Source organism: Solanum stenotomum, chromosome 1 (assembly GCF_019186545.1).
Source record: "Solanum stenotomum isolate F172 chromosome 1, ASM1918654v1, whole genome shotgun sequence".
Taxonomy (NCBI): Eukaryota; Viridiplantae; Streptophyta; class Magnoliopsida; order Solanales; family Solanaceae; genus Solanum; species Solanum stenotomum.
Window position 1 is genome coordinate 8,392,161 of NC_064282.1, and position 27,117 is coordinate 8,419,277.

Here is a 27,117-nt window from a genome sequence, read left to right on the forward strand (position 1 = left end):
GCCCCGGACGACCAAAGTCACATTGACCGTAATACCCTTGGCCCTTATTTAGAATGATGATATCTCATATCTCATATTATTTGTCCATTTTTTCCTTTTATACTGCCCTAATTTTCTTGAAACTAAACAATATTTATAAAATGGATTTTTTTTTTATAATTATCTCTATCTTAATTTTGTAAATTAACATGTAATTTGGTATTAATATTTTTAGTAATGTGGAACAGAAAGAGTATTTTTACAAGTGTAAATCAAATGTTTATGGCAATTTGAAAATGGGTAAAAATCGTTCACGCCCAAACTTTGCTTTTAAAATGACTTCTACACAAAAATATTAAACTGTGTACTGTAACTAGACGACACGAATTATATTGTTGCACAAATGAAAGTTACAACTAATCATAGCAGATTATTGAAAGAGTAATCGATCAATGAGTGCGAAATACCAGATGATTATAGAAAGAAAATAAAAAACTAGTAATACATCGTCAGAACATGAAAAATCGGATTTCTTTTCTCCCATTGTTATTGGAAGAGATTTCTTTCAATTTCAATGTAAAAACAACTACTCCATCTAAAGTAAATATTTGTATTGCCTTTTTCATGTTTTTCCCACAGATCTAGTAAAATCATAATCTGCAAATATGTCATATAAAGGGTATCAAGCCAGCTCCCAACTCTTTATACACTAGCTAGACAAGTTTCCCCACTTTCATCTCTTTTGTCCCTATTTTCTACAAGAATTCTGGATGTAATCAAAATATTTGTCTATCTCTGATTTGAGGATGACTCTCTAATACCTTGTGAACAAATTGGTTGTTCTCTTATCCTAGATAAAAGGATTGACACGTTCTCTGTTGCAATGTCAAGACGTTCCCTAGACTTTGCTGATTCTGTTACTAGAGTAGAAACCATACTCTGCAATAACTGAACCCTCTCAGTGTGATCACTTTGAGTATTCTGAAGAGCTTTTGTTGCTGGTGTACTGATTCGTCGCCACCGGTGTGGCAGATATCTTTCTGGTATTTGGAAGCAATTTCCTGTTGAAAGAACACGGAGAGCATGGCGACAAAGAATTCCAGAGAACTCAAATTGATGGCAGCTGCAGCTTACGATGCCCTCTCTTGGAACCCAGTAAACTTTCCGTCCACCCTCAAGTTTTGTATGATGTCGGACAAGGAAACCATCTTCCATCTGGAATGATGCATAATGGGCAGCCAAAACAAGTTGTTCTTGAAGCTTAGAGAATGCAAATGGTGTCAAAACGGTAGCAGCATGCGCTTCCATGGGAGCACCTGTTTTAAGGCATATATTTTGTAGATTTTGCTGCATAGTCTGCTGCTCTCCTGTTTGATCCTTGAAATCAACTGTAACAGCCACCTGATAATTAAGACTATGTAATTCAGAATGGAGATCAATTTTACTCGGTAAAAACATATGATGAACCACCTTGAGATGTTGCAGTATACATGCTAACTTTTCAACTATAGGCCCATCTGTAACATTTCAGTAATGACCTCATGTTTCCTATACACCATCAAGTGAAGTGTGTATAAAACTAACCTAAAATAACTCAAGGGGCAAGGGGAGGGGTGGGAAGGAACAAGCGGATAGCAGTAACGGCATTATCAGGAAGTAATCTGTGTTTAAACATCCTGCCAATTTTAACATTATGAGTAACTTTGGCGGCGTTGTAGCAGATATCAAGCTTCACCTGATAATCTAGTCCCTAACCTTCATCTGGCTTTGAAGTGGTCAAGAGAAACTATTTAGCACTTTAAGAACATTCTACCACTACCAGTAAAAATAAACAGGAGCACAATTAAGGTCTAGATAACATACTTGTTCCACAAAATGTGCTAGCCGGCTTTGTGCACTCAGAAACCGCTGGATAAAAGCATTGATTGACTTGGAGTGGCCTGTCGTGGTCATACCGGCAAAAAAGTGGCTCCTAAGGTATGGCAGTGCCCACAGTGACCTCAAGGCAAATAGACTGGCAATATGCCTGTTTGTATGCAGTCCGAATGAGTTCACCATGTCTCTCCAACCCAACTCAAAGTCCTCCACAGATTCCAAATTATAGAGTCGGTTAAACTCAGCCTTCCACTCGTTGTAGCGCTCTCCTAAAACAGCATTAAACCATGATGGATACTTTGCTACGACAAGCCAGATGCAAAGGGCATGCTTAGTCGTGGGCATCTCCAAGTTAATCGCCTCTTTGAGACACATGTTTTGATCAGTTAGTACTGTTTGTGGAGCCTTCCCATTCATGAACGCCAAGAACACCTTACACATTTGAAAACATACAAAGTATCAACAGAGATTCTGAAAAATTGTTAATATACTCATTTGTGGACACCATTTCATATTTGTCTTGCATATTCTCCTCTTTTTCTCAATTTTCTTTTCTCCTTCAATTGGAGCAGGAGCGGATAGTAAGCTGAGAGGCTTTAAAAATATTCCTATATCCAAATGTTAGTACCACAAAAGCTAAACAGTATTAACTGAGATAACCGATATCAATATTATCTGATCTGCCAAAAAAAAAAACTGTTACAGCAAGCATTTTCCTAATAGAAACTATTTATTAAAACCATTAATAATTTCTGCCCTTTCAAGACACATTTCCATTATTGCACGCCCATATATGTTCAATTTATTTTTCAAGGAGATGTATCCGAATTTCCTTAAACACTTGCATGGTCTAATCTTTATAATACCAACAATGTTACTCTACGTTCTTAAATACTTGTCATCCTTACTAAAATTAGATGATCCACAATAGTTGTCATTTTAATAAACCAACACATAATTAGTTATTTGTTTCCACCTTTACCCTTAGTCATAAATATGGAGAGATATTAATGTGGTGCAAAAGAAAGAAGTATTCAATAGACAGGATAAGTAAATAAGGATAATCTAGTCAATTACCCTCTATTTAATGTTTATTTAAGGGGTGTGCAAAAAAAACATGACAAGTATTTATGAATGAAGGGAGTATATGAGAGTGAATGTTGGGTCGGTAACGTCCAACATATTCACAAGATGAGTGGCGTTGAGGTGTGAATGCTAAGTTGAATGTGTACTCATACATGATAAGAAATGGCCACATTCAACAAAAGTTACGAGTAGCACACATCAAAGCTAACTTCGTTGGTGCAAAACTATGGTGAGTAAAGGTGTTAAAGAGGGTTCGAGGTAGACCTAAAATCACATGAGGAAACTGTCATGAAAGACCTACAATCTCTTAGAATCCACACAAAAGATAGAGCACAAGAGAGAGAGATCTATATAGGCGACATTTATTAGTTCGGGTCCTATCCGAGATTCATATGCCACTAGGGAATATAGAAAAATGCCTATTATCCACCAGTTTTATACCGTGTGATACTGACCCTCGGGATTTCTAGGTTATCAACAAAATATAAAGAAAATCTGATACTTCATTGTTGTTATTATTATCATTATTTATGTATAATATGGGTCTAAGATGAGCTTAAATGGAGCGGCAGGTTCAATGAGGATTCATATAGGCTTAAATGGAGCGGCAGGTTCAATGAGGATTCATATAGTTAATCCCAACTTGCTTGAGACTGAAACGTAATTGTTGCAGTTGTAGTATTTATAGAGTATGATCTTGCAGTTAGTCACTGTTACTTACCTAGAAGCATGGAAATTCTGACCAGACACATTATGAATCATAACAAGAATTTGAATCGTCAGTAACTATAGATATCCAAATGTCATATGCATAAAATATTTCAACTATATTCTGTGTTTATTTTCAATCATTTTTATTTTTTCCTTTACTGGAGAGGGTGGGGAGTTACGGTTTTTAAAGAAGGGTAGGGATATGAGTAAAATTGAAGGCCTCCAAGTAGGCCAATGGTTCAGAAATCAGCAGCATGAAATTGTATATTCCTGCTTTTACCTTCAAAGCCCAAGAGTAGGATCTCAAAGTTTCCTCTCGAAGAAGAACACAACCGAAGAAGCATGGCATACCATAGTTGTTCACTCCAACCCATATCCCAAGTGGCATGTCAAATGCAGTCAACCGATGAGTTGTATCAAAGACCACAGCATCACCAAAAATGTCATATGACTGGATGGATGAAGCATATGACCATGCAATATTTTCCAATCTGTTGTTGGAATCTAGTGAAAAATCATACTTGAAATTGGGATCCTTTTCCTTAATGTTTCTACACATTCTCAACAAGTCTATGCTTTCATCCTCAGGATCCACCTTCCTGAATGACTGCAGCAAATTTCTGACATCCTTCTCAGTGAATGGCAAATAGCCTGGTTCCACACCCTTCTCTAGCTCCATAAGCCTCATCATTTGCTGCACTGAAATTCCTGTTTTAGCAAACATTAGAATCCGGCTCCTGTCTGCATCTGATATGCTGCGATATGCAGGAAGAAAGCGTACTTGATTTGGCTCTAGAAGTTCATGATTATGGTGGTTCATAAAACCAGTCACTCTCCATTCAGGCACTCCTAAGTCAGTTGTCTTGCTTATCCGCATATATGCTTGGCATCCACAACGGGAGGATTTTCTGTTCCTCTGAGGCTTACTATCGTTAGCAGCTTTGACAGGAGTGTTGCCTGCACGATGGCAAACAAAATAGCGTCTTGTAAGTCCTTTGCCGACACCAGCTTTCCCTTCTGTGCGGTGACGCCTGATTGAAAAGCCACAGCCTTTCGCAAATTCAGCATAGAATTCATAAGCAGCGTCATGATTGGGAAATCTTTGTCCTATATATGGAACTGCATCATTAGTTGTCTCCAGAGACAACCTTGTTTGATCGGGTGATTCCTCAGTGCTGCTTGTATCATCCAAAGATAGAGATCTCTGATCTGAGGGATCACCATAAAGCCCCATCATGTGCCCAGCCTCTTCAGACATTATAAACTTGTCAAGATACTGCTCACTACAAACCTAGAACCATGTCTAATTTTTTAAGTCACGCAGATAATGTAAGAGTTCAACAAAATGGTTGTGTTTAATATGTTACAATATATATGCAGAAATAAATTATGTTACTAGTAATACAGATACGTAGACCTAGTTTAACTAAATATAGATCAAAGCGGAAGCCAAAAGAAGCACTAATTGAACAACTCAGAGTTCATTTGGGAAAAGACTAACATAACAGCTCATATCATGACACTCATAGACATTCATACACATAAACAAAGAAATACAGAATAGACCACTTTTAACAGATTATTACATTAATTTTCACATTCTATTTATTGTTTTTCACCATCAACTCCACTCAAAAATCAACAAAGAAGTTAACTTTGACTCTCCGTCTAAATTCAAATAATTTAGAGGTAATGTCTATCAACCTATAGTATTTCCAAAGGACAAAAAATTAGCAGTATAGGCCCCCGTTTTAACTATATATATACACACACACGTGTACACATGCATGCCTGTTCATTGATTGCACACAATTTTCCACGATGTAAATTGGTGAGTTAAAAGAACTTACAATATATAAAGCAATCAGTAAATTTGAAATAGACGGGTGTGGAGGTCACGGATTAGGATATAAGGATAATAGGTAGCAGCACATTGTCTTGATGTCCATTCATATTAATCATAGTATTGCTCCTTTAATTTCTTATCCTTCGATTTATATTATTATCAGTTGATTACTTGTGTCTCAACTATCATATTGTCTTGTTGTAGTTTCTGTTCTATTACTATATGTTACTTTTTGGAACTGCTAAGGACTATTTTTCCTTGAGACGAGTATCTATCGGAAATAACCTCTCTACTACGACTCTACGGCAAGGGTAAGCACTCTACCCTCCCCAGACTCTCACTTTGATGGTAACTTTGAAATAGTCGATTTAACTATCACAATCGATTTAACTTGATCCTCAAAACAAATAAACAAAAAATTAACAATGTGTAGAGAGACCTAATAAAAGCTCATAAATACTACAATCAACTCAACTTTTTCATACATTTTGATAATCAACCAAGTCCGAGTGCAATAGAACTCTATAACGTTTACAAAAATCAATCGTATAAATAAAAGGTTTCATTATAGAATTCGATGTAATGCAGTTCAAGCATTGATCAAAGCACCGAAAAATTCAGCATTACTTACAGAATCAGAGAAATGAACCAAACGATTCATCTAAAACTTCACCATTCAATGATTTTCCATAAAGCTGCTGCTGAAGAATTTGTGGTTTTTGATTATCCGTTGGGAGTTCTGTTTGAGAGAAAAAATGTTTAAAAGTGGAGAAAGAACCCTAATTTGCGCAGGTGTGTGATGAGACCTTTTTATACCGCGGCGCACGTTTAAGGGAATTGTTCTATTTTGTTAACAGAACGGCGTCGTTGTTGATATGGTTTAAAATTTTGAGAGATTAACCAAATAGTCCTTTTAAGATTTATCAGTAGATACGGGGAGGTGAATTAGGACAGAGGGAAGGCCGCGTCCGACGTCGGCTGATTGGTGCACTCTTAGGGCGCATAGGCCACGTCTGATGCGTGCAGGCCTTGATTGATGCCACCTGTTGTTGGCCGACGACACATGTTCGATGCGCGCAGGCTTTGGATGATGTTGTCTCGAGTGTCATCAGTCGATTTAGTTTGATTTGATTTGTTTATAAAATTGATTTTTTATTATTAATGATTTGGTTTTTGCTTTAATTAATAAGAAAATGTTTACATGATTATATATATACATTGTTCATAAAAATAGAAAATGGTAGCAAGAATAGAAGTGCAATACAAATTTCTACGCTGATCACTTTTATCTAAGATATAATTGTTCGAATTCCATCGAAAGACTCATTTAATATTTTGAGAAAACAACATTCATTGTTTGGCTTGATTACAATCAAATCTAAAATTGAGAAGAGAGAAGGTAATACTAGTTTGTGTCGAGAAGAAAAAATGTGTCACAATAGAGAGAGCTAGTGCGTGCTACCTATGGCTGGAAGTAATACTAAAATTTAGAAAATAGAATGGGTAAAATGTTAAAGCTATTATTATATAATTAGGAATAAAATAATAATTTTAATTTAATATAATTCAATTTAATCATTAATCAAAATCACATAATCAAAAATCAAATTGATAACCCAATAAAAATGTTTACAAAATCATCTAAAACGAATTAACCTAATATCGATAAACACATAGTATTTTTTCAATTTATTTTATCGATTAAATCGATTTTTGGGCCACTCGTAAATAACCTAAACCTGTAGTACTGATAGATGTGCATGCATAATCTTTGATTAGTGTAATAGCTAAATTTTATAACATTGCAGATATTGGAAGTATTTTTTAAATAATAGTAACTTAAATAGGGCTACTGATGCAAATCTGATTTAGTGCTACGGTCGTTTTTTATTAAAGGCCCATTGATTGTTGATGGTTCCAAATAGAAATTGGATTCCAAAAAAAAAAATTATTGTGGATTAATATAAATTAATTAATTATATAAATGAACTTGATTTAGAATTGTATTTACTGAGAAGTCCATTAAATCAAGTCATATATGACGAATTCATTGTATTTAGTCTAGGATTTATTGGATGATGTCTAGTTTTAAAATTCGAATATATAAAATGTGATACGTCAAATTAAATAAAAAAATTAAAAATTGTGTGCATATGTTAGATAACATAACATGTAAAGTCAAATCAAAAGGTCAGAAAAATATATCATGTGATATTTTTCGACCAATCAAATATGAATTTGTCATTGCTTCATTTTCATTGAACGATGATTCAGTTCTACCCATTTAATGAAATAAGAAGGAGATAATAATTCATATGGTCACTCAACTTTAAGTTGTTCACTCAGAAAGTTACTTAACTTTGAATGGTTCACATAGAAAGTCACTCATCTTTTTATAATACAAGAGTCACTCAACTATTGATATTTCACTCAGAAAGTCACTAAACTTTATTTTTATAACTCACAACTATTGTACTATGTCAAAGAGAAATTAATCGTTCAATCAACTAATCAAAGCACTAGCTTATGTTCAAATTGGTATTTTACTATTTATAAAAAAAGATTAATTTAAAATATTTTTTTTATTTTGAACAAAATTTAATGAAAACATATTTAAATTGGTTTGGTGACTTTCAAAGTGTAATACTAATGGTTGAGTGACTTTTGAGGTATAAAAATAAAATTGATTGACTCGACTTTTTGAGTAAACTATTCCAAGTTGAGTGATTTTTGAATTATAAAAAAATATTTAGTGACTTTTCATGTGAATTATTCATAGTTGCGTGACTTTTGAGTGAATTATTCAAAGTTGAGTGACATTTGAGATATTTATCTCAATAAGATTAAAATTGATACTATATAAACAAAGTTTTTTACTCGAATATAGGCACTATCAGTCTATCACCTAATGTCATAGCCAATTCCTATCATGGCATAAAAAGAATTAAAATCACCATTGGCATTATGGACCACATACGTCTCATCGCACCCCAAGGGCCACAATATTGCGCATCTCTACCCTTGACTCTGTTTTTTCTTTTCGTTTTTTATTATTTGATCCTTAATATTTATATTGATATTGGCTAAATCTAAATTTACATATTGCATGGTTCATTTTTAAGGAGTACATCGTGGAATAAACTTTTGATATTTATTTTTTATTAAGAGTCTGTTTGACAACGTTGTTGGAAGCCCAGAAACACTTATTTTAAGAAAAAAAATTAGGTGTTTGACAAACCAGTCAAACTGCTTTTAAATGGAAGCAGAAACACTTCTGCGGTTGGTAAAAAGCTAAAAATTTATGCTTCTTAAAAAAAAAACAGAAGCAGAATATATATATATATATATCTTATTAATTAATTAACATATTTCATATGTTTGGTTATGTTCCATTTAATAATTTTATTTTTTATTTTTTAATAAATTTACATTTATGTATTATTGTTTTATTTATTATTTTACGTATTATTTTGAATAAAGTAACAACAATATTTTTGTAAGAAAAAAACAACAATTAAAGATTTCAAACCTTCAAAAAATGTACAATATTGATTGAAAATTTGAATACGAACATTTTAACTTAATAAAAACAAATAATTTTTTGTAATAGATGTTTAAACCAAATTTTCTCTATAAAATAATCTTAATATTAAAAGTACATTAATAATTGTACCTAATCGTAATTCGACTCTCAAAATCATTTTTTTTAAAAGATTAGTCAAACACAATTTGCTTATAAAAAACAATTTTCAAATGAATTAGCCAAACACAAGTTGTTGTTTTTCAAAAGCACTTTTCTGAAAAGTTATTTAAAAAAAAATGCTTATAAAATAAGTAATTTTTAGCAGTAATGTCAAACAAACTCTAAATCAATAATATTTATTTTTATAAATAAAATACTTATGAAAGAAATATATATTTTGATTTTCATAATCTGAAATGACTAACAGGTAAGTTATAAAACTACAAGCAAAAAATCCAGCGTAAACCGTAAAATAAATAGTTCAAAACTTTGACAGCCAAAAAGATGTTTTGATTTTTTCTTTTGATAAATATTTTCATAAATGGACTCCGTAAGCGGAGTCAAAAACTAAAATTCTAACCTTTTAAGTTTTTGGATTCTAAACTAAATAATTCATGTATATATAATAACTAAAAAAATTACAAGATTTGAACTAAAGCTATTAAATTCAGTCAAACTTACATATGATATACCAATATGAATTGTAATTCTTCCATTTTTAATTAAATATCTTAAATTCGAGCTTCTGAATTTTTTTAAAAAAAAGTTATTACTAAAAAATAAATCCTATAATATACAAATTTAAAATTAATCAAATTTTAGTATAAATATCAAAAAAATTGTGGTATTTTTAGTAGACGCACACGAGGTAATCGTGTTCTATCACTTCTATGTCAACTTGTCACATGGAATCTTGTCATTTTTTTATAAAATAAAATAATTTGTTTTCTATTCCCATGGCTCCACTCCTCAACCATTCAAAAGTCACTCATTTTTGTCACCATCAACGTTTGAAATTGTCTTAACCTGTCGGTTAAAATTTTTTCTTTTTAATTGATTGTATTATTAGGTGATGGATAAACTACCTTTTAATTATTCATTTACAAAATTAGACGCACCAACTAACAAATCTATGTAGTTTTACTTAATTTAAGCTTGTTGACGTATAAACAATTGATAGAACTAGTTTAGGGTGCGCGCTTTAGTGAGATCAAAGTGTGTACCTTATTTGATGACAAAAGTTGGACTTACATACTGATTCATTGTTAATTAAATTGCTTATAGTGTGATCAAAGCGCGTACCTTATTTAGACTTACATACTGATTCATTGTTAATTAAATTGCTTGTAATTAATTTCTTAACTATTTATTTTATTGAAAAGGTAACTATTAATTTATGGACCATGTGAGAAATTAAACTCAAATATCTCATTTTAAATCTACAAGAAGCCAAATATATGTATAGTAATATAAGGACACCACTTGCATAAAATCACAGATATACTAATAACGTATTTTTTTTATTATATAAATAACAAAAGATAATTTGTTGTTTCTTGCTTCAACATGGCAATAAAAAAAGTTAGAATAAAAAAAATAGATTTTTTTTTATATATACAATAAGGAAAAGGGCCTTCACTGGTTACTTACAATTATTCTCATCACAGTGTTTTCGCCAGTGGAATCTTTTGGTACAATAATTTTATTCAAATCTTGGTCATTGTTAAATGGATGTTTAGTTAACCATGCATTAAGGTAATACTGACAAATTTTAGACTAAGCTGTTGTTCCCTTTGCTTGAAGTATTTTTATTTAATTTATATAGGCATAATTATAATTGGTTTAGAAGAATTAAATATTATGATTTCTTACCTAGATCATAAATATTATGATAATAATTATTTGAAAAAAAATAAAAAAATTGTTTTATCTGTTATAATTTCTTTTAATGAGTAATAAAAAATCTAATCAATATTTATAAGGACCTACTTTTTAGATCTAAATGTAAAATCAAATTTAAACTCATTAGATATCTATTTGTATAAGCTTCATGTTTTAAAGAGAATTATGTATGTCAAATTAATTTCACACTCAAACCAGGAAAGGGTTGTCCCAATGATCGTAAACACCAAAATTATTTTAAAAGTGTAATTTACTTTTACAATTAAAAAAATATATTCCATCAATTCAATTTTATTTGTTTAGTTTGAATTTTACATGTTTGTTTATGAATAATGATTGATATGAATATTTTATCAAAATATTTATATTAATTGATATTTAATTTAAATCTTAAAAATAAAAATAAAATATAAAACAAATATTTTTTATACACTTAAAATGAAAATATACTTTTAGTATGAAGTAGTAAATAAATAAAAATAAATTAAGAGCTACACAAAAAATGGGAATGATAATGCCTTGTTAATGGAAGACAACTCATGATTATATTCATGTCACATGCACATTTATATTCTTTAATTTGAATTTGGTATATTTGACCCTTGCTTGAATTTTTGTTAACAAATCCATTTTTCACATGGGAAAAAAGCTAAGATGATTTAATATGACATCCCCTTGGAAACAAATAAAATAAAATGAAATGAAATCCAATCATTAATGAGGAAACTTGTTAGGATTTTCAATAAATTTTGGGGCAACCACCATGTTAGATTCCACCCTTTCAGTTTTCACCACATGAAATATTTATTTTTTAACTTTAATTCACTAACTATAATTCCAATTTCAAAATATTTGTCATAATTTACTTTTAAGAATCAAATTACATAATATTAGCTATTATTGATATATATATTTTTATAACACTGATATAAAAAAATGACAATTAAAATTTTTTTTATATAATTTTCAAATATTTAAATATTAATTAAAATATTAAATTATTCTAAATTAATCTTATTTAGATTAAAAATTAATCAAATTAACTTTCTAAAAATAAAGGTAACAAGTTATTAACAATTAATTACCTGTATCAAATTGGAAGAATATTGGAAAATTAAAGTAAGTGGACATTAAACACTAACAAAATTAACAATTACAACAAATTGCCACCTTTTTTCAAATTAAAAAAAAAATCATCTTTCTTTAAAAGAAAAAAATAATTATGTCACTTTATTCCACACCTGTTTTCAATTAAGTCACGTTAGCTCCACTGTTCCTTTCTTGGAATTATTATTGACTAATATTTAATTATTTTATTAATCTTCAATCAAAATCAACATTTTTTTATTAAGATGTTGGCGTGTTGATCCTTACTTAGAATTAGAATCAATATTTACTAAATCAATAATAGCCAATTAATATAAGTAACAGTTATTCCTTGTAAGAATGTCAAACAAAATACTAATAATTCCAGAAACATCAAACAACAATAATTGTACCATGAAAATACCACTAACATTAAAAAATAAAAAATGTCATGATATACATCTTAATTTTGTCATTTAAAAGTGATATACTTTTATCATAAATATATTTCACACATATTCATATTGGTATAAAATTGATTTATATATACTCCTTACCGTCGTAAAAATGACTTATGCATATCTCTACCATCGCCAACGTGGTAATTTTTTTATTTTTTTAAAATAATGTATTTAATTTTTTCACAAATAATTTTTTGTGATTTCTTTAATTATTATTTTTTATTATTTGAGTTTTTTATTTTTTTTCTTTAAAATAAGAGAAATAAAAAGAAGTGTAAATGAAAAAAGAGAAAAAAAATTAAAACAATTTTTTGCTGATGTATTATAATTTATTTTTTATATCTGTAATTTTTTTGGGGCATCTATAATAAAGTTTACAATAAAATAGGTGAAAAAAATTTGACTATGAAAATAAAAAAAATCAAATTATCTGTTGAATTAAAAAGTAAAAAGTGTGAGAATAATCAATTATGCTCCTACATTTTAATTAAAAAAATTAATTTAAAATTTAAAGGAAAAAGTTATACATGAGTTATTTATGTATGAGCCACTTTTATTATAGAGTTAAAGGGGGTATATATCATACCTTTTTTCCATTAAAAAAAAAAATACTCTAATACTATTCTTTTCCTTTTTACAGATTTCATTAATTTTATTTAATTATTTTTTCCAAAGCAAACTGGAGCATCACTGTCCCACGACCGCCAGTGGGGTCCATTAACCACGTGGCAATAACATAAAAGCGAGTAGAGATGTTTTTACTACTCGCGAGAAGACAGATTGTATCACGTCCAAGCACGACAACACTATCCACCGTCTAACTCGGTTTCAACAATCAATCATTTATTTATTTCTCTGTAGAAAAAAAAAAAATCCCAAATTTTTAATTTTTATAATATTTCTTATTGTATAATTTGTTTTTTTTCTCTAATATAAATAAAGTAGTATCTGTCTTCTTGCTTCATTAAAACAACTTTCTTCTATCTATCTTTATTTATACACCTATATATAATATACATACAGGAACAGTATGTAGAGGTCTGGTTTCTTGAAAGATTTGAAGAGGGAGCGACATCGTTTGAGCAGTTTTGAAAGTGATTGAATATTCAAAACATCCTTTTTAGTTCATTCTTTCTTTAGAATTTGGTTTTTCTGTTTTTGATCCGTTGCTTTACCTATAAGGACTATTCGACTTTCTTTCTTTGAAAAAGTTTATCTTTTTGTCTTTCTTTTTTTCTTACCCTTTTGTCAGCAAATCTTGATAACAAAGACCCTTGTTGTGGATTGGTTTTTTGGAGCTTTATTCATGCAAAGATGAAGTCTTGGAACACTGTAAGTAACCCCTTTTCTTCTTTGTTGGAGTTGTTTTGGATTAGGGGTGGTGGTGGTGCTGGGGACTAATCAAGATTGTTACAGTTTCAAGAATTCAAACTTATCTTTTTTTTTTTTCCTCTTTTGAGGTTGTTTCTGTCTTTTAAGTATAAGTGCTGACTTGGGTTTTGTTGGTTTCTTGTGTTTGAGGTTGACAAGGTTAATGCTGTTTTTGGGGTTGGTGAAAAGGAAAAAATATAGATGTGATTTTTATTTTTTTAAAAAGAGAAGGTTTTCTTGTATTTGTTCTGTTTCTTTCAAGTTGATGATGGGAATTTGAAGGGGGGAAAAGAAGTAATGCTATTAAATTGGGAAACTTAGAACTGTCTCTAATTAATATAGGCCTACATGGTTAATACTGGTTCTGAGGTTAGTGGAAAGAATACAACAATTGTGGATTTTTGAAGAAGAATTGATTTTTTTTGTTTCTTTAAGAAAAAAAGGGGTATTGAAGGGAAAAGAGAATCATTGAATTGGGGGCAATGTAGAATACTGTAGTATATTGGTACGATAGGAAGGGTCAATGGTGTCGCTTTCAATTGAATGTTATGATAATTTAATGGCTATCCGAACTTCTATCTTCTCTAAGTATTTGAGGCTGGAGGAGTAGGAATTGTTATATTCCTGCATCTATTTCCCTTAGTTTTTTGTAGTTCCCTTTCACAATTGATCATGGAAGAAGCAAAATTGAATTTGTGCATCTGGAACGTTGGTTTGTTTCCTAGTGGATCACATTAGGTTGTGTATTCAGTTAGGTTAGAGTTAAATTCTTTTAATTTGGTTCCTGGGCCTAATTAAATTAGATAATGGATACTGTCATTAGGATTATGAAACACCTCTAACTTGAGCTTTGTTATGTGATTACTTCATAAGGTGATTAGTACTTGAAATAACCAAAACACATATTGTAGAAAGACAAAGATCAATTTGCTTGAGCAATTTCTGTCTCTCTCAAGGCCTAAACTCTTGAAGCTCCAGTTTGTGTGCAGCAAATTTGTCAGCGATTTAATGTACACTTTATAAGCCTTGCTAGTAAAACCTCTATGGCTTTATACTAATCTGGAGTTAACTTAACACGGGATACTTCACCAAGTTATCCTGGAAACTCATTTTTTACCACTTCGAACAAAAAGAAATATGAGTAAATGATTCATCAAGATACTCTGTCTACTGTCTATCCCGGTTCTAATTTTGTGTGACTACCAATATGAGAGTGTATAATATCTCTGTTTAAATTTCTCTTTTTCTATTTTGTGAAAGATAAAACTAAAACTTGTCTGTTTAAAGTTAATAGTAAAAAGTGAGGAGCATATAACTATCTTTAATACAGTAGTACTGGAGAGTTTTCAGTTAAAAACAGTTTGGATGGGGAAAATACTAATTATTGTATTTCATTGCTAAACATTTGAGACTATGAAATTTGTTCTTCTATTTAACGAGGTTTCTTGTGCTCGTGCTGTTTTTCAGGTTTTTGTGCCTGATCCTAAAAGTAGATCATGTATCTGCAGCCTCTTCTTGACTCTTGCTTTAATTTGTGCTGTCTACTTTACCGGAAGTGCTTTGATGGCTAAGGATTTCAGGGTATAATATAGCTATTACATTCAATTGCAGTGGACCCATTTTGGTTGTGTAGAACTGATACTGGATCACTTACTTGGATTTTTTTCTTTATCTACTTGAATGATTTGATTGATTGAAGTGTTAAAGTTTTTATCACTTGCACTCACCCCGTAAAAGCAAGTGAGCTGGCATTAAAGGTGTCATTTGCTTCAGGATGGATGGACTATTATAAAATTTTCTCTTCAGATGCATTTTGGAATTTTAATAGAAGAAATAACCTAAATAGCATTCCCACTCAACTGCTTATCAGACATATAATATATGTATCTAACCATATTTAACCATTGTATAATCTATGTATACTGGCTAGAAAAAGTAAACAATGAATCCATCTGGCTATTTATGTAAAAATCCCTAGTAAGGGACATTTAGGTTAACATTAGTGGACTAAGCAGCTATGTTCTTCCTTCTATAACCAAAACTATTTTGCGTAATCTCTCAGATTTTCTTTTAATATAAGCTTTAACTACTAATTTGAATATTTGCAGGCTTTTTCAGGTTTCACAATGAACAGTACAAAGCAGAATGGACAATGCGGAAAATGCAAGGTTTGTTTCTTCAGAAGACAGCTTTTAGCAGTTGTGTTGTTAGATTTTCTTAAGTTGTTAAGAAGCTGCCTAGTTTCTAGTTATACTTACCTAATATACATCAATTCACAAAATACAGAAGTGTCGGTTATTGAGTCCTTTCTTATTTACATCCGACCTTTAGCTCGGACGTCACTTAACCTTGGCTACTAATAAAAAAGAAAAGAGAAAAAAAAAGGAACCTTAGCTTAATTTACTGCACCTAAAGGAAAGAAGATTTTCCAAAACCTTGTTCTCAGTATGAGTTTACTTTTCCGAGGTTCATTTCACTAAATCACCACAAAACAGTGTAGGTATTCTTGTCAGTCAAGCTGATGCAACAATCTGTATAAAACCATATTCATTCTTACACTGAAAGTCTAGATGAAATAAAACATTTCTTCAAGTTTGTCGAGCTCTTCTAGTTTACTTGAAATATCTTCTATTCGTTTCATCCCAAATTGTCTATGAGGGTGTATGGGCTTACTTTCGGTACTCTTTCCTCTCAGTTCCCAATTTCCTTAATCTCAAACTTGCCTAGTCTTTTCCCTCTCAAATTTGTTACTTTTCTTCTCCTTTTTAAAATTCTATTTTTTTATGTAAAGACTAGAAATTACAACTAGAAACTGAGAAACTCTGATAGTGAAAAGTGAAGTTGACTGTGTTTCCCCTTCGTGTCCTCCCTTCCATTCAGCTTTTATGTGTTCTACAACTTCATATTTTGCTTCTTTTATGTTACCATAGGGGCTATCTGTTTGATTGTAGGGGTTTGTTATTACGTGCTCTAGACTTTGTAAAGTTCTTATAGTGGTTTGGTACTCCTATGGATTTCAAGAGAGGGTGTTGTGAAGGTCATCTCTTTGAGTTCCTTTGCCTATGCTTTCTACCAAAGCAAAAACTCGACGAATAAATGTACAATGTGTTTTACTATGTTCCTTTAATAATATATTATAAGAAAGCTTAAGCGGCACAACTTAGTTTGAGATTTCTGTTTATGCATCGTATTTCGTAGCTCTCTTTAGGACTTCACCTTTGCGACGGAAGGTTCCAAGTTGACTTCTGTAATGATCCTTGGAACAAGCACATATTTGAATTCTGTATCAGGACATTAGATTCATTGCCCGGACAATTATTTCAAGTCAATTCTCTGGTGGAGAGATTTTCTCTGTGCTGTCAACACATGTACCTCCCTTCGTACTGCAAATTTGGCGTAAAATATACTCATATGCATTAAGGAAAATAGTTCAGTTGAGACCAGTGAACTAATTAATGAGATAAAAAGAATATTTTGGTCGAGACAAGTTTAACTGATGTACCTGGAACACAAGTAATTTGGTTGAGATTAGTTTAACTTCAATTATATTGGGATATCTAGTCCTACAGTTACAGAATTCACCATGAATTAACCTCCAAGCATCAATTTTTTTTAGGTACCACCTCCAAGAGAAGAAAAACAAGCGAGTCATGTGACAGAGAATGTGCAAAATAATAAATGCCAGGTTTGAGAACCAGAGCTATTATTTATTTTGATTTTTTATCTTTGGCTTCTCTGGAGGTTCTCATTTTATTCCTCACAGAAAAAGTGCAGGCCATTAGGGAGTGAGGTACTCCCAGAAGGAATTGTTTCTAAAACATCAAACCTGGAAATGCGACCATTGTGGGGTGATGTTGAGGTAACTAGTTATTTTGGTCGAAAATTATTCATGAGTTTTTTTATTTCACTGTTGACTATCTTCAATCTGTGGTTCCTTGCATGGGAATAATTATGGTTGCATGGATATTGGATCATCCATGTATAGTCCACCCCCTTACGTGCTTTTTTGATACTTTTCATAAGTTGATCTGTTGTTGTGTTTAGAAAGCTTTAGGTCCTTCATTTTTCTTCAAAATTTCATGGAAAAGTTTTAGGTCTTGACTGTGATGTCAAAGGTGATTATGTAGGCCAGGTACAATTATCCTTAGGTGGTAAAGCAAACACCCAGAAGGAATATTTTTGCAATGTGATGTCACCCACATCATGCAAATTTTTAATCATATACCAATAGGTGTGCTCAGTGTGTGTAAGGTATGCAGAAAATCTAGCTATATCCAGTGTATAAGGACTGCTTGAGTTTCAATCTGAACCGAATCTCAAGAAATATGGCAGTGATTCAGGACCTTTAAATTGTCATGAACTTTTACTATATCAAATTTCTTTGTCCATGAGACAAATTATTTCACTTGTTCAACTCTTTTATGATATTTTCCAATGTTTCTTTGGTTTCTTATGATGCAATACTTTTGTATTCAGAAGAAGTCTCCACATTCAGTTAACTTATTGGGAATTGCAGTTGGAATAAAGCAAAAAGAGATGGTGAACAAAATTGTTAAAAAGGTTATGTTTCTTCATCTTCTGCTTCCTGTTTAGCTTGTAAATGTCATTTTAGTTTTCTGTTTTTTTAAATTGCTTTTGTAACTTGTTGCAGTTTCTTGAACATGACTTTGTTGTGATGCTTTTCCACTATGACGGTGTGGTGGATGAGTGGAATGATCTTGAGTGGAGTAATCGTGCCATACATGTATCTGCTATGAACCAAACAAAATGGTAAAGTCAGTTCTAATCAAATTTGTTACTGATTGCTAGTCGCCTGCATCTTTTTTTACTCATCTAACTCTCCAAAAATAGGTGGTTCGCGAAGAGGTTTCTGCACCCGGATATAGTTTCTGAATACGACTATATTTTCTTGTGGGATGAGGACCTTGGAGTCGAAAACTTTCATCCGGAAAAGTAAGTCTGTCTTACAGCACGGTCTTTAGTATCATTGTGAACATTTATCACTTGAAATACTGATTTTAGAGTAGAGCAACTGTTGGATGCTTCCGTGTACACCCATTTAATTACTGCATATGTTTTTATGCTAAAAAAGTTGACATCAACTGAGGATTGGGCAGATTCAACGAAAATCTTGGTGTGATGTAGCGTTACATGCAAAAAATAACCAGCAAGGATTAGGCTAGTTGGTACTAAGATAACGTTCTCACTGCATAAGTCTTTTTTCAGGTATATATCTATTGTTAGAGAAGAAGGGCTGGAGATATCACAGCCAGGACTTGATGCTAGTAAATCGGAAGTACATCATCATATTACTGTGCGCAGAGGGAGATCCAAGGTGCACAGGTTAGACTCATATTTTTTACGGTCCTGCAAGTTAATCTTATAAAAGATGAAGAACTACTGCGAAGCAGAAGAGTCCTTATGCTTATGAAACAAACTCAAGGACCAAAAGTATTTAATCACCCTTTGAGTTTGAGATACGAATACTGAAATTTGAACTTCGTTTCCAGCTAAAAAATCAAAAAATTGTCGTAATTCCTTCATAGCTGGCAATAATGTGATTTCCTGCAACCGCTAGGGTCATCTCTATGCTCTAGCATTTTGGAAAAAATAAAAATCATGATATTATTTGTGTGTTTACTTTTACATGTTCGCTGTCTTGTTCCAAAAGCTGACTGGTAATTTTTTTTAATTTGATAGGAGGTTCTACAGATTAAATAGAGGTGGCCGAACGTGTGATAACAACAGCACAGAACCTCCTTGTGTGGGGTAAAGAACTACAACCTTTTTTTTCTTTTTAATGTAATATTATCTGATAACATCTATTTGCTCTGTGACCCTCTTTTTCTTTATGGCTCAAATGATTTAGTAGTGTCAGTAATCAAAACAACCTTGATTTCTCATTTTTATTAAATCGGTATGCAGGTGGGTAGAAATGATGGCTCCGGTATTCTCAAAAGCCGCTTGGCGTTGTGCTTGGTATATGGTCCAGGTATGGGAACTTTAATTAATTTTAATTGCTAACAAGTAATCAACCAACTTGTGTGTGGCAGTAAATACAATTTCTCAAAATGTTTTGTTAGTTAACTCAATCGAAACCACAAACAACTGTTTTGCTTTTTAGTAGTTGTGTCTCCTCCATGATACTTGATAGTATATGCAGTTACATAAATGTGCACTAATGATCTATTGTCCTTATGATTTTGTACCAAAATGTCTATAGCATATCACCTTTCCTTTTCAAACGTCACAAAGACCCCTGCCAGTGATGGTATAGTAGTAATGTTTAACTTGTAAATTTGCAACTCTTCTTTTTGCTCGTTTTTAACTAGTTGTTCTTTTGCTACAGAACGACCTGATCCATGCATGGGGATTGGATATGAAGCTTGGTTATTGTGCGCAGGCAAATCTAAACAACTTTCTTCCTACTTCCCATCTCTTCTTGACATGATTATAACACGTGTTATTAGTTCTCAGGGCGATCGTACCAAGAAAGTTGGCGTGGTTGATGCAGAGTACATAACTCATTTGGCTGTCCCTTCTCTGGGTGGTAATTCAGATGTAGAAACGGCAAGTAGTTCTTCCCTTGATCAATCATTGATCATCGATCCTCTTTTTGCAATTTTGATCTACTTTTATTACTTAAGAGCAAATGGATTAAGTGTTTGGCTTGTCTTGTGTAGGTGATCAAAGAATTAGATAATAATTCACTGCAAGGGAAGAACTTGTCTGATTCTGATACATTGGTATGATCTGCTAATCTTACATACTTAAATTACATAAATTCTTCGTTTTATATTTCATCTAAAGTGAACATCCTTTCGGAATTGCAGGCTGCTCCAGTTGAGAAATTTGACAATCGGTCTCTGGTAAGTTCACTATTTATTGTATCTGGTTTACTACGAAAAGTTACCTGTTGTTATACACTGTCAGTGTGCAAAACTTGAACTCTATATTGAATGACATTCTGCAGGTTAGGAGACAATCATATATCGAAATGAAGGTTTTTCGAGAGAGATGGCGTAAAGCCATCAAGCAAGATCAATGTTGGGTTGATCCATTTCAAAGTCGAGAAAAAGGAAAAACAGGCACATAATGAAATTTCTCATAAGTTATATACATTCAGTTGTGTGTATATACATTGTATACAAAAAGCAGCTAAGAGTAAATATCCATACAAGACTGATATCTATATGCATCAAGAGCCACAGTTACTCAGAAGAGAGAGGGGTGGTGTGTGGATGTGGAAAATTCAGTCATCTTTCTCTTTCCTTTGGGAATCATTTTTCCTTCTCATAGATAAATTTTGTGGTATTTGTAAATACCATTTTTTTTTCTTCTTTTCCTTTTATTTTTTTGGGGGTCTAAGAATAATGCCAAGGGTGCTGTATAGTTATGTTTATTTATGGCATTCAATTTGGTGATTTGTTTCAGGTCAACAATAAGATTTATTGCTCATAATTACTGCCTCTTGGCTCACTTGCATTGTATCTTGCTATTTTGCCGTCAGATTATTCTTGCAATCCTCTTTGAAAACAGTGAGGATCTATCGAAAACAATCTCTTTAACCCAAAGGTAGAAAGGTTTGCGTTCATCTTGCTCTTTTCAAAATCTACTTGTGAAAGTAAACTGAATATGTTGTTTTTTAACCAATAGAATAAACTTTCAAGTAATCAGTAAGAAAGCAATTTTTTGAAATATAAGTAGGTTATATATTTCTTTCTTTTTTTAGAATAATTGGTTATATTAGAGATCAGACTAAATTCGGATCGTGCACTGTAACGATCATTTAAGGTGACACTTTCAACAAATTTTCTACCAAATTCGAATTCGAAACTTCTGACTAGGATGACTCAATACTAGGGGTGGGCATAAATACCGAAAAACCGAAAAATCGAACCGAACCGAAAAAATTCGGTTCTTCGGTGTCGGTTCTTCGGTGTTTCGGTTCAGTGTCGGTTTTTTTTTTTCGGAACTTCGGTTCTTCGGTTCTTCGGTTCGGAGTTCGGTGTAAGGGTTCCGAAACTACGGTGCACCGAAGAACCGAAGTTTTATTAAATAAATTTAAAAGTATTTATTNGTAGAAAGGTTTGCATTCATCTTGCTCTTTTCAAAATCTACTTGTGAAAGTAAATTGAATATGTTGTTTTTTACCCAATAGAATTAACTCTCAAGTAATCAGTAAGTAAGCAATTTTTTAAAATATAAGTAGGTTATATCTTTCTTTCTTTTTTTAGAATAATTGGTTATAGTAGAGATCATACTAAATTCGGATTGTGCACTGTAGCGCCCATTTAAGATGACACTTTTAACAAATTTTTCTACCAAATTCGAATTCGAAACTTCTGACTAGGATGACTCAATCTCCCCTTTGTACCACAAGCCCACAACCCAGTTGGTCATTTTCAGGAATTTAATTAACTACAACCTTCTTCAACAATCAAAACAAATGTTTCTTCTAATGGAGTAATTTTTAAAAATCCCTAAATTTTCCTTATGTTCCTTTTTTAGAGTTAAATAATAAGAACTTTGATTAATATTTTATGGTGTACTTTTTTTCTTTTTGATATACAAAAAATTACAATTTATATTACTTTTGGTATAGTTATTGAATATCAATTAAGATATCGAATTAATATAATCTAATTTAACTTTAAAAATTAATCAAATTGACTTTCGAAAAGTCCAACATGACAATTTTTTATTTTTTTTAACTTCAAAGCGCAACATGACAAGTTAAAAAATAGAATGAGTGTATTACCTAAGTTTTAGAAAATAGCATACGGTGATTGATCAGTGTTATAGGTAATGCAAAAGTTATATCAACCACACATTAGTATTCCTCAGTTAAACCTCTCTATCATCTCATCTCATCTCTAGGGTTTAAGCTCGGACATTTCAGTGTTTCACCTAAAACCTCACCGCCATGGCACTCTATGCCATACTCCTCCGCTCTCTCCGCCGTTCCTCCGCCACCGCCGCCGTCGTCAGAACTCAAATCACAACATCCGTTCACAATCCTCAAAACCCTAATTTCCTTCTACCTCAGCGATCATTTGCTTTTTCATCTGCAGAAGAAGCCGCCGCTGAACGGAGGCGTCGGAAGCGGCGTCTTCGTATTGAACCACCAATCAACGCCCTCCGCCGTGATCCACTCCCCAGGGGACCGCCTTCTCCCGATGATCCTCGATCCCGTCTTCCTGATACCACCTCAGCATTGGTGGGCCCTCGGCTTAACCTTCACAATCGCGTTCAATCTCTTATCCGTGCTGGTGATTTGGACTCTGCAGCTGCCGTTGCTCGTCACGCCGTTTTCTCAAACACACGGCCGACTGTATTCACATGTAATGCTATCATCGGTGCTATGTATCGGTCCGGACGGTATAATGATGCTAAGGCACTGTTTCAGTACTTTTTCAATCAGTATAATATTATTCCGAACGTTGTTTCATATAATCATGTAATTGTGTCACATTGTGAAGCTGGTGAGGTTGATGAAGGCTTGAAAGTATACAGTCATATTATTGAAAATGCGCCTTTTAGTCCGTCTGCTGTGACATATCGCCATCTTACCAAGGGATTAATTGATTCTGACCGTATAGCTGAAGCTGTGGATTTGCTTAGGGAAATGCTTAATAAAGGACATGGTGCGGATTCTTTAGTTTATAATAATTTGATATTGGGGTTCTTGAATTTGGGTAATTTAGAGAAAGCGAATGAACTGTTTGATGAGTTGAAAGAAAGGTGCACTGTTTATGATGGGGTGGTGAATGCTACTTTTATGGATTGGTTTTTCAAGCAGGGGAAGGTAAAAGAGGCTATGGAATCATATCGATCACTTCTTGATAAGAAGTATAGGATGGTTCCTGCAACTTGTAATGTGTTGTTGGAGGTGTTGTTGAGGCATGGGAGGGAAACTGAGGCGTGGGAATTGTTTGATGCAATGTTGGATGATCACACGCCACCAACGTTCCAGGCTGTGAATTCTGACACTTTTAATTTAATGGTGAATGAGTGTTTTAGGCTAAGGAAGGTTTCAGAGGCATTGGAGACCTTCAAGAAGGTGGGGAAGGGCCTCAAGACCAGACCTTTTGCGATGGACGTTGCAGGTTACAATAATATGATAACCAAACTTTCTGAGCTTGAAATGATGGAGGAAGCAGAAAAATATTATATGGAATTGTGTAACAAGTCATTGAGCCCAGATGTCACAACTTATAGGACAATGATTGAGGCATATGTGAAGATGGATAGTGTCGAAGGCACACTGGAGAAGTACACAAAGATGGTGGAGGCAGGGCTGAGAGTCATTCCAGTCTATGCTGAAAAGTGGTTTAATTTCTTGATTGAGAAAGGCAAGGTTGCAGAGTGCGTGCCTATTCTCACCAAGATGGGTGAGAGAGAACCAAAACCTGATGTGACAACATATGATATTGTGATTAGGGCACTCTGTGGGGAAGGTAATTATGATGCAAGTTCCAATTTAGTTATTCAGACCATAAACTATGGTGTTGGTCTCACCAGTTCCCTCAGAGAGTTCCTGTTAGAAAGTTTTGGTAACCAAGGTCGTCGTGAGGAGATTGAAAGAGTTTTTGCTACTAAACCTACTTACATTCCACCTTCTACACCACCTCGAGGACAAGTTCCATGGCTTTCACAATTGCCTAGACAATTACCAGGAACTTCTCATGCTGCAGGTACTTTTTTCCATCTTTGGCACATCTCATTATTTTACATTTTCCCTAGAATCATTAGTTTGAAGCATGTATGTTTGGTTTGCATATATACAACTGATTGGTTGGAATGCCACTAACATTTACATAAAAACCAAATCGATTGAAGCTTTTAGTAATTTTCTTGGCCTAACTAGTTTATTTTTTGTTTTCTAAAGAAAAATAACTAATACCACAATTATTTAGTTGTATTAGTTGTAATAGTATTACAAGAGATTCTTATTCATACAAATAATTTTTGAAAGTGTGCCAATTCTTAGAATAATATTTTAGAAACAAAGATATCTTATGACATGTATTCACTTTAATGACTTGTTCAAATAATTTTTCTAAGACAATATTCAGATTAATGAATATGTGCTTCACATGATCCAAAGTGGTTGTAACAATTTCACTTCCATCTTATCTAATGGAGTAACCTTTACTTAATGTTTTTGAAAAAAATATATTTTCTTTCCGTTTGCATTATTCAGAAGAGATTTACATTTTCAAAATACGGTTTGGTCTAACATCATATGGTTCACCATAGGTTCATTTGTCTCCCTAAATTTTTAGTCCTTAAATCTCAAAGAGGTCTCTCATACAATATTTGTTGTGGGTTTTCCGACTCTTGACAGCTTTTTAATGTCTTTATGCAGGACAACAGACACCACCCGCTTCTTTATCATCACAAGTGCAAGGTCGGCCTTCAGCTCTTAATTCAACGTGGCAACAAAATTCACCTCCCTCATTCGTTGGAGGACAGCAACAAGCTTCATCACCTTCTTTCATTGGAGGACAAGGATCATCACAAATGCAAGGCCAGCAGTCAGCACCTAACCCAAGGTGGCAACAAGCTTCACCACCATCTTTTGTTGCTGGACAAGGATCACATCAACTGCAAGGCCAGCAGGCAGATCCTAATCTAAGGTGGCAACAAGCTTCACCACCCACTTTTGTTGCTGGACAAGGATCGCATCAAATGCAAGGCCAGCAGTCAGCACCTAATCCAAGGTGGCAACAAGCTTCACCGCCCTCTTATACTGCTGGACAAGGATCACAGCAAATGCAAGGCCAGCAGTCAGAACCTAATCCAAGGTGGCAACAAGCTTCACCACCCTCTTTTGTTACTGGACAAGGATCACATCAAATGCAAGGCCAGCAGTCGGCACCTAATCCAAGGTGGCAACAAGCTTCACCACCCTCTTTTATTGCCGGACAAGTACCACAGCAAATGCAAGGTCAGCCATCAACATTTGCAAGAAATTCGCATAAGGCATCACCTTCTTTTATTCAACAAGGAGCTTCACCACCGTCTTTCATGGCTGGACAAGGATCACAGCAGATGCAAGGTCAGCCATCAGCTTTTGCAAGAAACGTGCAACAAGCATCACAACCTTCTTTCGTGCCCCAACAATATGCTTCATCGCACTCTTTCATGGCTGGACAGGGATCACAGCAAATGCAAGGTCAGCCATCAGGTTTCACACACGTTTCACAATGGTCATCACCACCCACTTATATGGCAGGACAAGGAGGACAGCATCAAAATCAAGGTCAGCCATCAGGTTTCACACAAACTCCTTATAAGGAGGCATCACCTTATTCCATGGATGGACAAAGAGCCCATTCAATGCAAGGTCTGACATCAAGACCTGTTCATACTCCACTAAATGAAATCTCACACACATCCCAATCAGTTAGAGGTCCAGCATCAGCTTTTGCACACGTACCTGGGCAATATGTAAGACATCAAGCAACAGAAAAGGCCTCATCCCAAGGGGACAATATTGAGCAATACCAATACCCCGAAGTGGCACGCCACGGGAGAATGTAAATTGGGAAGCATAGTTTCTCTGAGGGGCCTGCTTTTGATACAGTTATCTAAATAGGACTGCAGGAATAGAAACATCTTGATGTCAGACTATGGTCATGGATTAATATGCACTGATAGAAATCATTGACAAATTTTGTAGAGACAATTGATGGTTTTAGGCGATACTTGTGATTTGAGTTGCTCATAAGTGATCGAATAGTTGATCTTCGTGAAACAAATTAAATTGTACTATTGGTGAGAAAAATATATTTATTTACTCTACATCTTGTACACTTGAATTTTTCCCTTCATATCAATAAAATGTACTTGCCTCGTCAAAAATATATTTTCTTTACTTGTTATTCTTTTTATTACTTGATGATGCCTTTGTTAAATAATGCACTCTATAATTGTCTAAGCCAGTAAAAAGAACACTTCTCATTCACATATCTGTAAGCTACATATATTGTCATTATGAATTGTTGATAAGCTGTTACTTGGCAATGTAAAGTATCTGTAGAGACATGGATTATGTTCAGTAATGACTGCAGATTGTTGCTTTGGGACTTAGTTTGCAGCTTTTGGGGTCTCAAGCTTCAGGACTTCAGTGCAAATGAACTTTGTTGGTCGTTATGAAGAAAACAATACTGCAAGTTGCAACATAAGTTCTATTATTTGCAGCAAGTCAATTCCAAGACCGTCTTTATACAGGTGAGAAGCTTTCTTTTTAAGCACCCATTATGATATCA

The 27,117-nt window shown here is 33.3% G+C and overlaps 3 protein-coding genes across 7 annotated transcripts; 2 read left to right on the plus strand and 1 right to left on the minus strand.

Annotated features, from left to right (window-relative positions):
• Positions 1 to 575: 575 nt before the first annotated feature.
• On the minus strand, positions 576 to 6,273 carry LOC125874045 (protein FAR1-RELATED SEQUENCE 11). Its single transcript, XM_049554857.1, has 4 exons — positions 6,129 to 6,273; positions 3,932 to 4,942; positions 1,843 to 2,286; positions 576 to 1,380 (listed from the first exon to the last, which is right to left on the minus strand). Exons 1-4 carry the CDS (start codon positions 6,156 to 6,158, stop codon positions 769 to 771), a joined length of 2,097 nt encoding a protein of 698 aa, XP_049410814.1. The 5' UTR covers positions 6,159 to 6,273; the 3' UTR covers positions 576 to 768.
• A 7,146-nt stretch (positions 6,274 to 13,419) lies between these two features.
• Positions 13,420 to 21,339, plus strand: LOC125861799 (uncharacterized). 2 transcript variants are annotated; one of them, XM_049541663.1, is made up of 16 exons: positions 13,420 to 13,801; positions 15,308 to 15,421; positions 15,949 to 16,008; positions 17,457 to 17,525; positions 17,604 to 17,699; positions 18,317 to 18,400; positions 18,492 to 18,610; positions 18,692 to 18,793; positions 19,067 to 19,183; positions 19,541 to 19,609; positions 19,766 to 19,832; positions 20,190 to 20,243; positions 20,318 to 20,410; positions 20,524 to 20,586; positions 20,674 to 20,709; positions 20,814 to 21,333. In XM_049541663.1, the coding sequence occupies exons 1-16, from the start codon at positions 13,784 to 13,786 to the stop codon at positions 20,934 to 20,936; spliced, it is 1,284 nt and encodes a 427-aa protein (XP_049397620.1). In that variant the 5' UTR covers positions 13,420 to 13,783; the 3' UTR covers positions 20,937 to 21,333. The 2 variants fall into 2 exon arrangements, with proteins under 2 accessions (XP_049397620.1, XP_049397630.1); XM_049541673.1 differs by having other exon boundaries at positions 13,492 to 13,801; positions 18,320 to 18,400; positions 20,814 to 21,339.
• A 1,359-nt stretch (positions 21,340 to 22,698) lies between these two features.
• LOC125861770 (pentatricopeptide repeat-containing protein At1g10270) lies at positions 22,699 to 26,599 on the plus strand. 4 transcript variants are annotated; one of them, XM_049541644.1, is made up of 3 exons: positions 22,699 to 24,537; positions 25,212 to 25,556; positions 25,725 to 26,599. In XM_049541644.1, exons 1-3 carry the CDS (start codon positions 22,767 to 22,769, stop codon positions 26,387 to 26,389), a joined length of 2,781 nt encoding a protein of 926 aa, XP_049397601.1. In that variant the 5' UTR covers positions 22,699 to 22,766; the 3' UTR covers positions 26,390 to 26,599. The 4 variants fall into 4 exon arrangements, with proteins under 4 accessions (XP_049397601.1, XP_049397606.1, XP_049397613.1 ...); XM_049541649.1 differs by having other exon boundaries at positions 25,212 to 25,472; positions 25,641 to 26,599; XM_049541656.1 differs by having other exon boundaries at positions 25,212 to 25,472.
• The last annotated feature ends 518 nt before the right edge of the window (positions 26,600 to 27,117 follow it).

Bases quoted from the DNA above. Each gene is read 5' to 3' on its own strand.
- LOC125874045 (XM_049554857.1), bottom strand. From the start codon at position 6,158: ATGAATCGTTTGGTTCATTTCTCTGATTCT. The intron at 2,287-3,931 runs GTAAAAGCAGGA...CAAATGTGTAAG, and splicing joins CCTACTCTTGGGCTTTGAAG to GTGTTCTTGGCGTTCATGAA. The intron at 1,381-1,842 runs GTATGTTATCTA...CTTAATTATCAG, and splicing joins TAGCACATTTTGTGGAACAA to GTGGCTGTTACAGTTGATTT.
- LOC125861799 (XM_049541663.1), top strand. The intron at 19,610-19,765 runs GTAAAGAACTAC...ATCGGTATGCAG, and splicing joins ACAGAACCTCCTTGTGTGGG to GTGGGTAGAAATGATGGCTC. The intron at 20,244-20,317 runs GCAAATCTAAAC...ATTAGTTCTCAG, and splicing joins AGCTTGGTTATTGTGCGCAG to GGCGATCGTACCAAGAAAGT.
- LOC125861770 (XM_049541637.1), top strand. From the start codon at position 22,767: ATGGCACTCTATGCCATACTCCTCCGCTCTCTCCGCCGTTCCTCCGCC. The intron at 24,538-25,211 runs GTACTTTTTTCC...GTCTTTATGCAG, and splicing joins AGGAACTTCTCATGCTGCAG to GACAACAGACACCACCCGCT.